Source organism: Conger conger, chromosome 2 (assembly GCF_963514075.1).
Source record: "Conger conger chromosome 2, fConCon1.1, whole genome shotgun sequence".
NCBI classification, from domain to species: Eukaryota; Metazoa; Chordata; class Actinopteri; order Anguilliformes; family Congridae; genus Conger; species Conger conger.
The window spans coordinates 45,308,515-45,323,055 of NC_083761.1; the positions used below are offsets into that span (position 1 = coordinate 45,308,515).

The 14,541-nt window shown below is 43.7% G+C and overlaps 1 protein-coding gene across 2 annotated transcripts in view; it reads left to right on the forward strand.

The window, feature by feature from the left end:
- Positions 1–14,541, forward strand: part of LOC133112898 (signal transducer and activator of transcription 3-like) — a 31,009-nt gene that overhangs the window by 8,710 nt on the left and 7,758 nt on the right. For both annotated transcript variants that reach the window (XM_061222919.1, XM_061222920.1), the window contains exons 3-18: positions 1,477–1,720; positions 2,499–2,591; positions 2,858–2,939; positions 3,137–3,234; positions 3,613–3,764; positions 4,841–4,999; positions 5,820–5,912; positions 6,570–6,629; positions 6,831–6,854; positions 6,990–7,083; positions 8,507–8,554; positions 10,631–10,714; positions 11,315–11,413; positions 12,193–12,328; positions 13,912–13,964; positions 14,067–14,161. In XM_061222919.1, the coding sequence (XP_061078903.1) occupies positions 1,477–1,720; positions 2,499–2,591; positions 2,858–2,939; positions 3,137–3,234; positions 3,613–3,764; positions 4,841–4,999; positions 5,820–5,912; positions 6,570–6,629; positions 6,831–6,854; positions 6,990–7,083; positions 8,507–8,554; positions 10,631–10,714; positions 11,315–11,413; positions 12,193–12,328; positions 13,912–13,964; positions 14,067–14,161 (1,614 nt within the window). The remainder of the gene's footprint in view (positions 1–1,476; positions 1,721–2,498; positions 2,592–2,857; positions 2,940–3,136; positions 3,235–3,612; positions 3,765–4,840; positions 5,000–5,819; positions 5,913–6,569; positions 6,630–6,830; positions 6,855–6,989; positions 7,084–8,506; positions 8,555–10,630; positions 10,715–11,314; positions 11,414–12,192; positions 12,329–13,911; positions 13,965–14,066; positions 14,162–14,541) is intronic.

Here is a 14,541-nt window from a genome sequence, read left to right on the forward strand (position 1 = left end):
CAACTGTTTAGAGAATGGTTGTTAACAACAGACAGAACAACCACTGCAGTTAGATATTTTAGAAGGCATGGAACTACTTCAGATTAAAAAGCCCTGTAATTCTACTCAATTGATGCCCTCACAAGTAAATCACCTGGGTCTGGTCCTTAGTAATCCCTTTAATTTTTTAAGTAACAAAGAATAATCTAAAAGGGTTCCCAAACTTTTGCACAGGGCCCTTTTTTATAATTTATAAACAGTAAAACATGAACATAAAAAGGAATGTTGCTTTAGAATTTGCAGAAAGGTATCATGTTTACAGATTCATTGTAACAGACAATGTAAACCAGGGGTGTCCACTTGCACCCCACTATAGTACCGATAATGTTTTTGTAAATTTCAGGGCATTTTCAGACTGGTCCCTCTTGGAGTTTGCACCATTGCCCTCTGTTCTGAATCCTGAAATAGGGACATAACCGGGCCTTTGTCCACTTAGTCAAGGTTGTCTTGGCTCAATTGCAACTGAAACATGCCCTAGATGCAACCAGTGTAAATAGAGTGCAGTTGAGACCAGGAACAATTTATGAATAATGCGGCATTTGTTTGTCATTTTGCTTAAATCTCACATGCTATATATGTTGATAAAGTACTCTCTGCTACATTCATGGAACTATAGTGCATCTTCAAACCTTTATGAGACCTCGTTGTCAGTACATTTGACCACATTTGTCTTTTCTTTAAAGTTGTAAGGGATGGAATTTTCTGGTAAACGTTCAAAAATGTTCTAACATTTTCCTGGAATCTCATGACACCATGCAAATTGAATCTGAGGAGGATTGTTCAGATTCAGAGAAGATTAGGCCAGCTGTGGTTGAGATAGATAATATACAGTGCCCGCCATAATGTTTGGAACAAAGACCTGTCATTCATTTATTTGCCTCTGTACTCCACAATTTGAGATTTGTAATAAAAATAGATTACATGTGGCTAAATGTGTCAGATGTTTCAGTAGAAATTACTGCAGTGTTATGTAGTCCCCCCATTTCAGGGCACCAAAATGGGACACAGCAATGTTATGTAGATTGAAGTAGTCATGTTTAGTATTTTGTTGCATATTCTTTGCATGCCATGACTTCCTGATGTTTGTCACCTATCATCATCATCAGAGTCTGTATATCTTATTTTCAGGTTGTCCTACAAGCAATACTAAACTCATTGCATTTGAATGGATCTCTATGGGAATTGGGGGGTGGGACACGATTCAGCTGTACATTATGCAGATACAGTATGGAGCACATTTGTTGGCTAAATGGCCATCAGTCATCCAGGGTCCAGGGTATCAAATGAGCCTCACCGTGCTTCTGCCAGTAGATATCAAAATAATGAAGAGGAATTTTTAGGACCACAAAAAATGTTTGCTTTCATTGCCTGATAGAGAAGGTAAAAAGCTTCAGCATCTTAACATCAATGTAATGTCTTTTTTCCCCAAATGTTCAGGGTCTATGCAACCAACAGCGAGTCCCACGCCACGCTGGTGTTCCACAACCTTCTGGGGGAGATCGACCAGCAGTACAGTCGCTTCCTGCAGGAGAACAACGTGCTGTACCAGCACAACCTGCGTCGCATCAAGCAGCACCTGCAGAGCAAGTACCTGGAGAAGCCCGTGGAGATCGCCCGCATCGTGGCCCGCTGCCTGTGGGAGGAGCAGAGACTGCTGCAGTCAGTCGCCACCGAGTCGCAGGTACAGGGCCTCACAGGACGCCGTGCGAACATCTCACTGCCCCGTGCCCCGCAAATGACTGTTCATCGCTTGCTTGTAAATGACAAACAAGTATTTTATGAATTTTTCAGTTCAGTTTTCAGTTCATTGTAATCTTTCTTTCTTTTCATCCCTGCTGTAAAATTGAGTTCTGCCCAGCTTGACTGGCTTGAAAATTAGCTGTTCTAGCTGGTATGAGCTGGTCAACCAGCATGGCCAAGCTGGTTATGAAGTTGGTTGAGCTGGGTATGAGCAGGTGAACCCGCTAGTGCTGGTGGCTTGCCTGTTTCAAAACATAACTTCAGCTGGTCAAACCATGTAAAGCTGGGATCTGGTTTGAACTGGTCAACCAGCTACCAGCTGTTTCATAACCTAGCTTGAGCTGTTTTTTCGGCAGGGATGCCTGCTCGAATCAAGCTGGTCTGAGTAATATTACCAGTGTAGAACTCAGTATTTCAAATATCACGTAAAGCCTCCATATTCTCCAACACAGAGATTTCATGCACTGCCATTGCCCAAAGGTTACCTTTCTCAATTTAGCTTGAAGCAGTGTACAAGGTCTTTAGTCTCTAATCTGCCTGTTCCATTTTACTGTACTGTGTCTCATTGCCATGCTAATTTCATTTACTCTGCTTCTGAAATGATGAACCAACAGCAGACTAACAAGCGGGCACATGAAAAGGAATGCTCTCTGAGTTAGGGAACGTCTCTAAATGTACATCCATATGACTGACTCCAAACCGACATTCCCCCTCTACAGGAGGGACAGGTGGCCCACCTGTCAGCGGCAGTGGTCACGGAGAAGCAGCAGATGCTGGAGCACAACCTGCAGGACGTCAGGAAGAGGGTGCAGGTGAGGAGCCTGTGTGTGGGCTGCTTTAGCATTGAGTGCGATCGCTTCAGGCTAATTCAGCAGTGAGTTTTTCCACAGTACTGGCACAGGTAGTATCAGATTTCTATGACAGATGAGCTTCCTGCTTGTAATTGTAACGGGTCTCAGATACTGCTCTGCTGTGGCTTTAGCGTAATTGATTTCTGTCCCTTTTTGACTATTGGCTGTCATGTCATGTCTACTGTCATGTCATGTCTACACATATTTCTGTCACCCCCCCCTCCCAGGACATGGAACAGAAGATGAAAATGCTAGAGAACCTGCAGGATGACTTTGACTTCAACTACAAGACTCTGAAAAACCAAGGGGGTGAGGTTATATTGTGGCTCGTTCAGGACATCCTAATGCTCTCACTACTGTATAGTGTATAAATTAGATATCTGTCTCATTGCTGTAATGAAATGAATGTGACTGTCAGTGATGGCTGGCCTCTTTGTCTGCTGAGCACATTACCGTAAGAGCAGTTTTTTTTCTTCCCGCAAAATGAATCTGTCCTGTTCATGCAGACATGTCCCAGGATCTGAACGGGAACAACCAGGCAGCCACCAGGCAGAAGATGGGCCAGCTGGAACAGATGCTCACTGCTCTGGACCAGCTCAGAAGGGTTGGTCATTATGCAAATGTTACTCATTTCACATGGAGCTTCAGTGTAACTTTTTCCTCAAATCTATAGAAAGCATGCATTTTTATACTTCATTATATACTTTAGTATATATAATTCATTATATAATTTTAATTCAATTTCATTATTTTCTAAATTATTTGGAGAAGACTCTCAACAGAACCACCGATTTAAGTTCAAGCTCTTCCCATTTAGTACAAAGGAACAGCTAGTGTCTTCTTTACTGTTGTGATACCTGCTGTTGCTTTGTTTTCCAGTTCCAGCATGTGTAGCTGAACTAATAGAAGTTCCCATCTGTAAAAATATGTGTAGTATGGAAACGGAGAGCAAACAGGCACTGACTGCGCTCCCTCTTGGCAGCAAATCGTAACAGAGATGGCGGGGCTTCTCTCAGCCATGGAGTTTGTGCAGAAGAACCTGACTGAGGAGGAGCTGGCAGATTGGAAAAGGAGGCAGCAGATAGCCTGCATTGGAGGGACACCCAACACCTGCTTGGACCGTCTGGAGACATGGTACTGTCTAGCCAACTTTCCCCTTCGTTCAGACACTATCTCTTTGAAATGCACTAAATCACAATTCTGTTTTTTGATGGAGGTAATTGATCACCTGTTGTCACACAAATTCACTCACAGGTGGATTTGTGAGTGAATGTGTGGTTTGGACACACAACTTGACCTGCACATTTTCACAATTTGTTTCCTCAGTGCTTTAAATAATTACAATAAATAAATAAATCATAATGACAATATTTAGTAGTTAATAGGAATTAATTAATATTTCTGATCAACTCAATGAATTTCAATTCAATTTTCATCTCATCACAACACAACACCTTGCATCTTATTATATACAGTGCCATGGAAATGATAAATATTTGCCCCCTTGCTGATTTCTTCTAGTATTGCATATTTGTCTCTATTGTGAGCCGACGTACTGGCAACTTCGTGTTTTTGTGATCGACTTCGCTAATCCTGGCCCTTTCAGGTAATTTCAGGACTCGCCATGTGCCAAAATGGGAGGAGAGCAGCTGCTTGGGGTGTGTCAGTGAAGAGCCAGAAGCTTGTTGCTATTTTGGTGTAGCTTGTTGCAATTTTCTGGTCAGACTAGTTCACCATCTGCCCTTTTGCCACCTGCTGCTGAACCCAGTTCTATGCCACAAGTTTCAGGTCTTATTTTGGGGCTTTCGCATGCAAAATAATGCATGATCAGCCTACTCAAAAGCAATTTTTTTTTCATGTGTGCTGTTGAGTTAGTCTTTCACATGAATTTCACAAGTAGGAAAATTGCATACATTGCATTTCTTGCATACATTGCATCTCATTTTACTTTCTGTTATTAATTGTTTATATATCAGTCTTTTACATCGCTGTGGAGGAATTTTAGCCCATTCTTCTTTGCAAACTGCTTTAATTCATACAAATTGTCAGGTTCTCGAGCATGAACTGCTTGTTTCTGGTGCTCCCACAGCATCTCTGCTGGGTTCGAGTCAGGACTTTTGCTATTGCCACCGGGCAATAGCTCTGTTAGGCAGTAGCTCTGTTAGGCAGTGCTGTGGTTGGGCTAAAGCCCTGACTTTCTCCCCTCCCAGGATGACATCCTTGGCAGAGTCCCAGCTGCAAATCCGCCAGCAGATAAATAAGCTGGAAGAGCTGCAGCAGAAGGTGTCCTACAAGGGGGACCCCATCATTCAGCACCGGCCCGCCCTGGAGGAGAAGATCGTTAACATCTTCAGGAACCTCATGAAGAGGTGAGCGTCCCACCCGCCTCCCATTCCACAGGCAGTGAATAACCACCCGTCCAGTACCAGAGCCTTATCCACTTTCCTGTTCAGTTGAAACAGAAATAATAAGTTAAAAATTCAGTCTATCTCTGAAATCACACTAGCCATCAATGTGACTTGAACGGACATTCCAGTTTCATTATCGTGAAACACTATATGTTTCCATTGGTTGTCACAGTCCTGCCATTAATATTCAGTTTGTGCAGAACAAGACCCAATTACTTCCCTAGCATTAACATGGCAGCTTATTACAATTTTGATATAGTCAACAGATACAAAATGAATTGCACATATTACATACAACATCATAATATTTATTCCCACAATGAGAATCAAAGTGATTTGTGAGTGACACCATCATTGGTTGACTGTGAATGCACAGTAGTTAGCCATGACTGTTTAATTGGTCAATTACTTTTGGACTAATAGTAATAATTATGTCTAGGGTAGGCCCATATATACCTACATACTGCAGCCTATCGGTTTCTACACTTTTGTCCATGGTTTTTTTTTCCGCACCATTTTCTGTAACCCTAGAATCCCTGGAGATCAGCAGTTTCTGAGATACTGAAACCACCCTGTCTGGCACCATTTTATGGTCAAAGATCACATTTCCTCCCCATTCTGACGTTTGGTCTGAAAAACATCTGAACCTCTTGACCACTTCTGCATTCATTTGTGCATTTAGTTGCTGCCACATGATTGGCTGATTAAATATTTGCATGAACAAGCTGGCATACAGGTCTACCTACTAAAGTGGTCACTGAGTGTATACTTGGTATTGCAGTGCCTTTGTGGTGGAGCGCCAGCCCTGTATGCCAATGCACCCAGACAGGCCCCTGGTCATCAAGACTGGTGTACAGTTCACCAACAAAGTCAGGTGAGCAACACACACAGCACCACAGGAAATGTAACCCTCATGTTAAGATTTTATGACCGCTTTTATGTATGGGGTTCAATTGACCCCAGCAGTTTAAATAAATACCAACATTATTACAATGTACATATTTTGACATTTCATGTGTTGCCTTCTTATTGTCTCCCAAATGACGTAGCCTTTTGTCCATGAATTTGATAAATATGTGAGAAACATGTCATTTTCAACCAGAATCATCCACAAAGACAGCTGAGATAACAATAAAAGATATTGCATATTTTCTAACCTTTTATGCAGTTACAGAGGGTCAGTATAACCCAACACAACACAAATGGAAAGGTGGTACAGAACTTCTGAAAACATACACGTAGCATTATGTTTATTGCATGTTTACTATTTAATCCCACCAAATTAGAAAAATTTTAAAAATCAAACAGTATCAAGATGAAAAAAATGCTGACTTGTTTTTAAGAGATTCAAGCACTTAATGGGGTCAAATTGACCCCAAACATGATATAAAGGTTAACCTGTCTGGTCCTTCATTGTTTAACGAGCAAAAGACATCAGTACGTGAATGGTTACAGTTCTGTGGATTTTGTCTATAGGGGCATATATTGTGTTTGTTTTAAACTGGGGTATTTTATTTTCTCTTGTTTTCAGGTTACTAGTCAAATTTCCAGAACTGAATTACCAGCTGAAAATCAAAGTGTGCATGGACAAGTGAGTTTATTTTTGTTTGTACATTTTTTTGTGTTTATTTTGAAATCACTTTCGAAGGACCAGGAAGTCATGTGTGGAAGAGCTGAATGGTTTAATTGCTGAGAATCACCTTTGAATGCTATCTGAGCACAGTCAGTAAGAAACTTGTTCTGCCTTGAAATCGTGAGCCTGTGGGCTAATTGGACTTAATTGTTTTTACAGAGAATCAGGGGATTCGCTGCGGGGGTAAGTGAGTTCTCTGTCCTGAATCCTGACTGAGGATTTCAGGTGTTTATCCTATTTGATAAATCCTGACAATGGACAAAGGTGGAAAGATTTCTTCATTTATTAATTCCTTTTTAATACTATTTTTTGTTCTAGGTCCCGGAAATTTAACATACTGGGTACCAACACCAAGGTGATGAACATGGAGGAGTCTAACAATGGCAGTTTGTCTGCAGAGTTCAAACACTTGGTGAGTGCTAATAATACATCAGTGTTCCTGATGCTACAGCACTGTTAATCACACACCGTTGTAGTCAGTATTGTTTCAGTGCTGCTAATGCTACAGCACTGCTAATAACACACCTCTATAGTTAGCACTGCTATAAGGGCTCGGTTCTTGGGCCTCTCCTCTTCTCGCTATACACCATGTCTCTTGGTTCTGTTATCTCTTCCCATGGCTTTTCTTTTCATTCTTACGCTGATGACACCCAACTCTTCCCCCCCGACACCCAAGTCACCACACGGATCTCTGCCTGCTTGGCTGATATCTCTGCGTGGATGACTTCCCACCACCTGAAGCTCAACCTTGCCAAAACTGAGCTTCTCTACATCCCTGCTAAGTCCTCTCCGTCAATCGACCTCTCATTGACTGTTGAGGACTTTGTAGTTTCCTCCTCCCGTAGGGCAAATAATCTTGGGGTGACTCTTGATAACTGCCTCACCCTGGCTCCACAAGTATCCTCCACTGCCAGAACCTGCAGGTTCTTTCTGTATAATATACGCCGTATCCGTCATCTCCTGACTGAGAAAGCCACCCAGCTCCTAGTCCAGGCGCTCGTCATTTCCCGCCTGGATTACTGCAACTCCCTCCTAGCCGGTCTCCCAGCGTGTGCCATCAAGCCCCTCCAGCTGGTCCAGAATGCTGTAGCCCGCCTGATCACCAGTCAGCCCAGGTCGGCTCATGTCACCCCGCTTCTCATTGGCCTCCACTGGCTTCCTATTGCCGCACGCATCTGTTTCAAGGCCCTAGTGTTGGCATTTCAGGCTGCTAAGGCGACTGCCCCACCTTACATACAATCCTTGATCACTCCCTACTCCCCAGCTAGACCACTCCGGTCTGCCAGCTCTGGTCGCCTTATGGTTCCTTCTCTACGTGCACCTGGCGGTCGAGCTGCACGTTCCCGCCTGTTTTCCGTTCTGGTTCCTCAGTGGTGGAATGACTTGCCTACCACTGTCAGAACAGCAGAATCCCTCCCCCTATTTCGAGGCAGACTCAAAACCCACCTTTTCAAACTCTACCTTAGTCCTCCCTCCTGATTTTCCCCTGCCCCTCCTTTCTGATATCCCTATCCTTGTCTAACCCCCCCCCCCCCCCCCAAAAAAAAGCAAAAATGAATAAATAAATTGCACTTATGATGATAACTATGTTTAGAACAGCATTTTAAAAGTGTCTGCCAAATGACAAAAATGTAAATGTAATGTAAATGTAATGCTACAGCCTTTGTAGTCAGTACTGTTTCAGTGTTCCTGATACTACAGCCCTGCTAATAACATATCTCTGTAGTCGGTACTGTTTCATTATTCCTGATGCTATAGCCCTGTTAATAACACACCTTTGTAGTCAGTACTGCTGTAAATGATGCTGATGGTCTAATGGAGCTTGTCTGTTGCAGACCCTGAGGGAGCAGAAGTGTGGGAATGGAGGCAGGACCAACAGTGACGTGAGTATTTACTGTACAAATCCAGATGTACAAGTCCAGTGTACCGTTTCTGTCATGAGTATTTTTAATGCTCAATGTTGTTTAAAATATAAATATTGAATCTTGTAAATACACTAGCATAAAAAAGTTTGGGGTCATTCAAAAGATACTACAAGTAGTTTTTCCTGAATATTTTTTCTATTGAGTTCAACAGGAGGATTAGTAAGGAGAAAGAATAATTGTAGTATCTACTGCATATCTGGCAGCAGCATGATGGTTTGAGGCTCATGTGATACCTTGGACCCTTGATGACTGAAAGCCATGTAGCCAACAAATGTGTTCCATACTGTATCAGCATAGTAATTATAAATTATTTGAACTGAATCTAGGCACGGATGGTGCAGTGGGTAGCACTGCCGCCTCACAGCAAGGAGGTCCTGGGTTCGAATCCCCGTCAGCCGGGGCCTCTCTGTGCTGAGTTTGCATGTCCTCCCTGTGTATGCCTGGGTTTCCTCCGGGTACTCTGGTTTCCTCCCACAGTCCAAAGACATGCAGGTTAGGCTGATTGGATTGTCTAAATTGCCCATAGGTATGAGTGTGTGAGTGAACGGTGCGTGTGCCCTGCGATGGACTGGCGACCTGTCCAGGGTGTATTCCTGCCTTTCGCCCAATGTATGCTGGGATAGGCTCCAGCACCCCTGCGACCCTGTTCAGGATAAGCGGGTTAGGATAATGAATGGATGAATGAATGAACTGAATCTAGGCCCACCCCCAATTCCTATTGAGCTGCATTCAAATGCAAAGAGTTTTAATTTCGCTTGTTGGAACCTGAAAATAAGAAATCCATACTCTGATGTTGTTGGTAGGTCACAGACATCAGAAAGTCATGACATGCAAAGAATATGCGCTTTGACCACATATCAATTGTTTGATTATAAACAGAAATTAAAATATTAAATCAGAAAAATAAGAAATAGTCAAGGTGATCCCAAACTTTTAAACTTAAAGTCATCTTAAGTGGGGTTTGGGGTTAGACGAGAGGGATATCGGAAAGGGGGGGGGGGGGGGGATCAGGAGGGAGGACTAAGGTACAGTTTGAAAAGGTGTGTTTTTAGTCTGCATCGAAATAGGGGGAGTGATTCAGCTGTCCTGACAGTGGTAGGCAAGTCATTCAAACACCGAGAAACCAGAACGGAAAACAGGCGTGAACTTGCAGCTCAACTGCCAGGTGCTTGTAGTGAGGGAACCATAAGGCGACCAGAGCTGGCAGACCGGAGTGGTCTAGCTGGGGAGTAGGGAGTGATTAAGGGAGTAATTGTATGTGAGCAGCCTGAAATGCCAACACTAGGGCCTTGAAGCGGATGTGTGCGGCAACTGGAAGCCAGTAGAGGCCAATGAGAAGTGGGGTGACATGAGCCGACTTGGGCTGACTGGTGATCAGGCGGGCTACAGCATTCTGGACCAGCTGGAGGGGCTTGATAGCACACGCTGGGAGACCGGCTTGGAGGGAGTTGCAGTAATCCAGGCGGGAAATGATGAGCGCCTGGACTAGGAGCTGGGTGGCTTTCTCAGTCAGGAGATGACGGATACGGCGTATATTGTGCAGAAAGAACCTGCAGGTTCTGGCAGTGGAGGATACATGTGGAGCCAGGGTGAGGCGGTTATCAAGAGTCATCCCAAGATTCTTGCCCGTATGGGAGGAGGATACTATAAAGTCCTCAACAATTAGTGAGAGGTCGATTTAGCAGGGATGTAGAGAAGCTCAGTCTCTGTGTGTGTGGATGGCTTCAGGTGGTGGGAAGTCATCCACACAGAGATATCAGCCAAGCAGGCAGAGATCTGTGTGGTGACCTGGGTATTGGGGGGGAAGGAAAGAAAGAGTTGGGTGTCATCGGCGTAAGAATGGTAAGAAAAATGGTAATGTACATTAAAATGTAAAAATTTAAAATGGTAGTGTACATAAAGTTGGGGTTGTTTTTGTATGCAGTTTTTTTGTATTTAGAATATTTGACTGTCAGTCAAAGTATGCTAGATGTGGGAATTATGTAAGTGGGCGTGAACTCTGGCTCTGACCCCTGCCCCTCTCCCAATCCCCAGGCCTCGCAGATTGTGACAGAAGAGCTCCACCTCATCACGTTTGAGACGGAGGTCTACCATCAAGGCCTGAAGATCGACCTGGAGGTATGCTAGTGGCAGGCTGTTCCCGTCTCTCAAAGTGGAACCAGCTCACCTGAAACTTGAACACTTTTCTGCTGTTTAGCTGGTCTAGCTGAGTATGAGCTGATAGTTCTGGTAGCTTGTCTGAGCTGGTCGACCAGCTAAACCATGTCAAGCTGGGATCTGGCCTGAAATAGTCAACCAGCTACCAGCTACCAGCTAAAAATTCTCTGTCAATCCACACCACGTGAGGAGTTTGCGTTCAGCATAGCATTGAACATGCTATTACTCAATGCGTAAACACAATAGCATATGAGGCAGGAGTACCCTGCCACTTGAATCCCTCTCTGGTTCCCCAAGTGGCTCCAAGGCTCCAATACACACACTGCTTTGGGGTGCTGCCCACTGCACTTGGCAACAATACAGTCAGGATTCCCAATTGTGTGGAGTCCTCTAGCGGGTCATGCTAACACCCCCCCCCGCCCCCCCCCCCCCCAAGCTGCAATCTATTTGCTATTTGTGTCCTGTGTACATGTTTTTTCTGTTACTGCATTGAGTGTTCTTGTTTGCAGATTGACTGCACAATAGTAAGGATTGGCAGTGAGCGTGTATTCCTTTCTCTAGACACACTCCCTGCCTGTGGTTGTGATCTCCAACATTTGTCAGATGCCAAATGCCTGGGCCTCTATCCTGTGGTATAACATGCTCACCAACCATCCAAAGGTAACATACTGCCCCCTGGTGGCTGTCTTCTGCTAGAAATGTCGACAGTGTAAAATGGATTTTGAATCATGAAATGTTTTAAAGAGGCTATTAACAAAGATATGAATGAACAAACTATCATACTTTCTCAGAAAAGGATATTGTCTTCCATAGAGAAAATGTTTTTAATGAAACTATACAGTACTGTGCAGAAGTCTTAGGGACCCTAGACTTTAGTATATATATGTTTATTTATTTGTGTGTGTTAGTATAAAAGAACACATTTGAGATTTCCAACTATTCATTTTCCAAAAGATTTAATTTTAGAGACATTTTTGTATTTCATTTTTAAAAAGTTACTTAATACTGTAAGCAATTGACTACTTTTTACATAAAAACTTGATCAAGGCTGTCTGAGATCAGAAGCAAGGAGCCAACCAAAGTCTGCTCCTCTCCAGCATGCGCAAACTGCAGGTTTAACGCCGAAAGGTCGTCACAAAAATATTCATTTGATTCAGTTTTTAAGTATTCCGCCAAATTACTAAAATGTAATGTAAAATGTAAAGTACGTTTATTTACATCCTTTCATTTAATTATTTTTGAAAGAATCATATCTGTACAGAATGTTATACAGGTGCCTAAGACTTTTGCTCAGTAGTGTATGTATTGTGCTGCTGCTACTATTAGGGCAGAGTTGGTAATGTAAGTGGTCTCCAATAATGGGTTTCTATTGTAAATGAAAAAAAAAAGTTGGTGCTAAACATTTGGTGAACAATTGTCCTCGCTTTCCTCCCAAATAGAACATCAACTTTTTCACAAAGCCACCCGTGGGTACATGGGACCAGGTGGCTGAGGTTTTGACCTGGCAGTTCTCCTCCACCACCAAGAGAGGCCTGAACCTGGAACAGCTGACCACTCTGGCTGAGAGGCTGCTGGGTGAGTAGAAGCGGTTCCAGTGCTCTACACTGTGACTATGACTGTGCTCTGCACTGTGACTATGACTGTGCTCTACACTGTGACTATGACTGTGCTCTGTACTGTGACTGCAACTATGCTCCTACACTGTGACTATGACTATGACTGTGCTCTACACTGTGACTATGACTGTGCTCTACACTGTGACTATGACTGCGCTCTGTACTGTGACTGCAACTATGCTCCTACACTGTGACTATGACTATGACTGTGCTCTACACTGTGACTATGACTGTGCTCTACACTATGACTATGACTGTGCTCTACACTGTGACTATGACTGCGCTCTACACTGTGACTGTGACTGCGCTCTACACTGTGACTGTGACTGCGCTCTACACTGTGACTATGACTGTGCTCTACACTGTGACTATGACTGCGCTCTACACTGTGACTGCAACTATGCTCCTACACTGTGACTATGACTGTGCTCTACACTGTGACTATGACTGTGCTCTACACTGTGACTATGACTATGACTGTGCTCTACACTGTGACTATGACTGTGCTCTACACTGTGACTATGACTATGACTGTGCTCTACACTGTGACTATGACTGCGCTCTACACTGTGACTGTGACTGCGCTCTACACTGTGACTATGACTGCGCTCTACACTGTGACTGTGACTGCGCTCTACACTGTGACTATGACTGTGCTCTACACTGTGACTGCAACTATGCTCCTACACTGTGACTATGACTGTGCTCTACACTGTGACTATGACTGTGCTCTACACTGTGACTATGACTGTGCTCTACACTGTGACTATGACTGCGCTCTACACTGTGACTGCGACTATGCTCCTACACTATGACCACAACTGTGATCCTACTGCAACTGCGCTCTACAATGTGACTGCGACTGTGCTCCAATCCAACACTGTGACTGTGCTCCTACAGGGCGGCCTGTAGTGTAGTTGAAATTGCAGTTGAAATTGTACTTACCTCTAGGGTCTTTCAGCGAACTTATCCCTGGTTATGGGTATGCACTTTGTTGTACGTCGCTCTGGATAAGAGCGTCTGCCAAATGCCAATAATGTAATGTAATGTAATGTAGTGGTTAAGGTAAATGACTGGGACCCGCAAGGTCGGTGGTTCGATTCCTGGTGTAGCCACAATATGATCCGCACAGCCGTTGGGCCCTTGAGCAAGGCCCTTAACCCTGCATTGATCCAGGGGGGATTGTTTCCTGCTTAGTCTAATCAACTGTATGTCGCTCTGGATAAGAGCGTCTGCCAAATGGCAATAATGTAATGTAAAACAATGCTCTCTGTTTGCATGTTTTCACCATACCCCCTGTGTCACTTAACAGTCCCAGTCACCATACTCAATCCACTGAGAGGCCATTGAGCAAACTTGACAATGCTACTTCATTAGACCCATTTTCTATATAGTTGCACTCTTCTTTTGTTACCTGCTCCCATGTCTCCCTTGTTCACTTATACCATTGATTTATGTAATCTATTTGTATCTCCACTTCTTCCTCTCACCATACTTCACACAGAATCATTTTCTATCTCCCTGTTGCCATCATCTCAACAGGTCTATGTGTGAACTACTCTGGATGCCAAATCACTTGGGCCAAGTTCTGCAAAGTATGTGTTTCTGATCAACATAGCAATCTGAATTATTCATATATCATTCAAATATCCTCTCAATATTTACTTACTGTGTGATTTCTGTTAACACCAATCCAGGAAAACATGGCTGGCAAAGGCTTCTCTTTCTGGGTGTGGTTAGACAACATCATCGACCTGGTGAAGAAATATATCCTGGCACTCTGGAATGAAGGGTGAGCAGTTGGTAATTGCTAGTGCTAGATCAAAATGGGGTCTGCCTGAATCAGTATTGGCATTTTAACAAACACTGGCAGGGCACTGCATGTGACGCACAGGGTTTAGCTGTCTAATGAGTTGATGATGGGTCAACGCTTTGACCTTGCACTGGCCAATCAGACTTGTTTTTGCTATGGCACTGCCATAGTGCATGTATGGGCCACACAGTCTGGTATTGAATGCAGATCCAAGTGCTGGGTACAGTGTCACACACTAGCAACCCAATCAGGTGCCTGCAGGTCTATCTGTCAGATACCAAATGCCTGGGCCTCTATCCTGTGGTACTGGGGTGTGATAAGAAGGCTTCACATGCATTGGAGGAGAATATAGGCTTGTG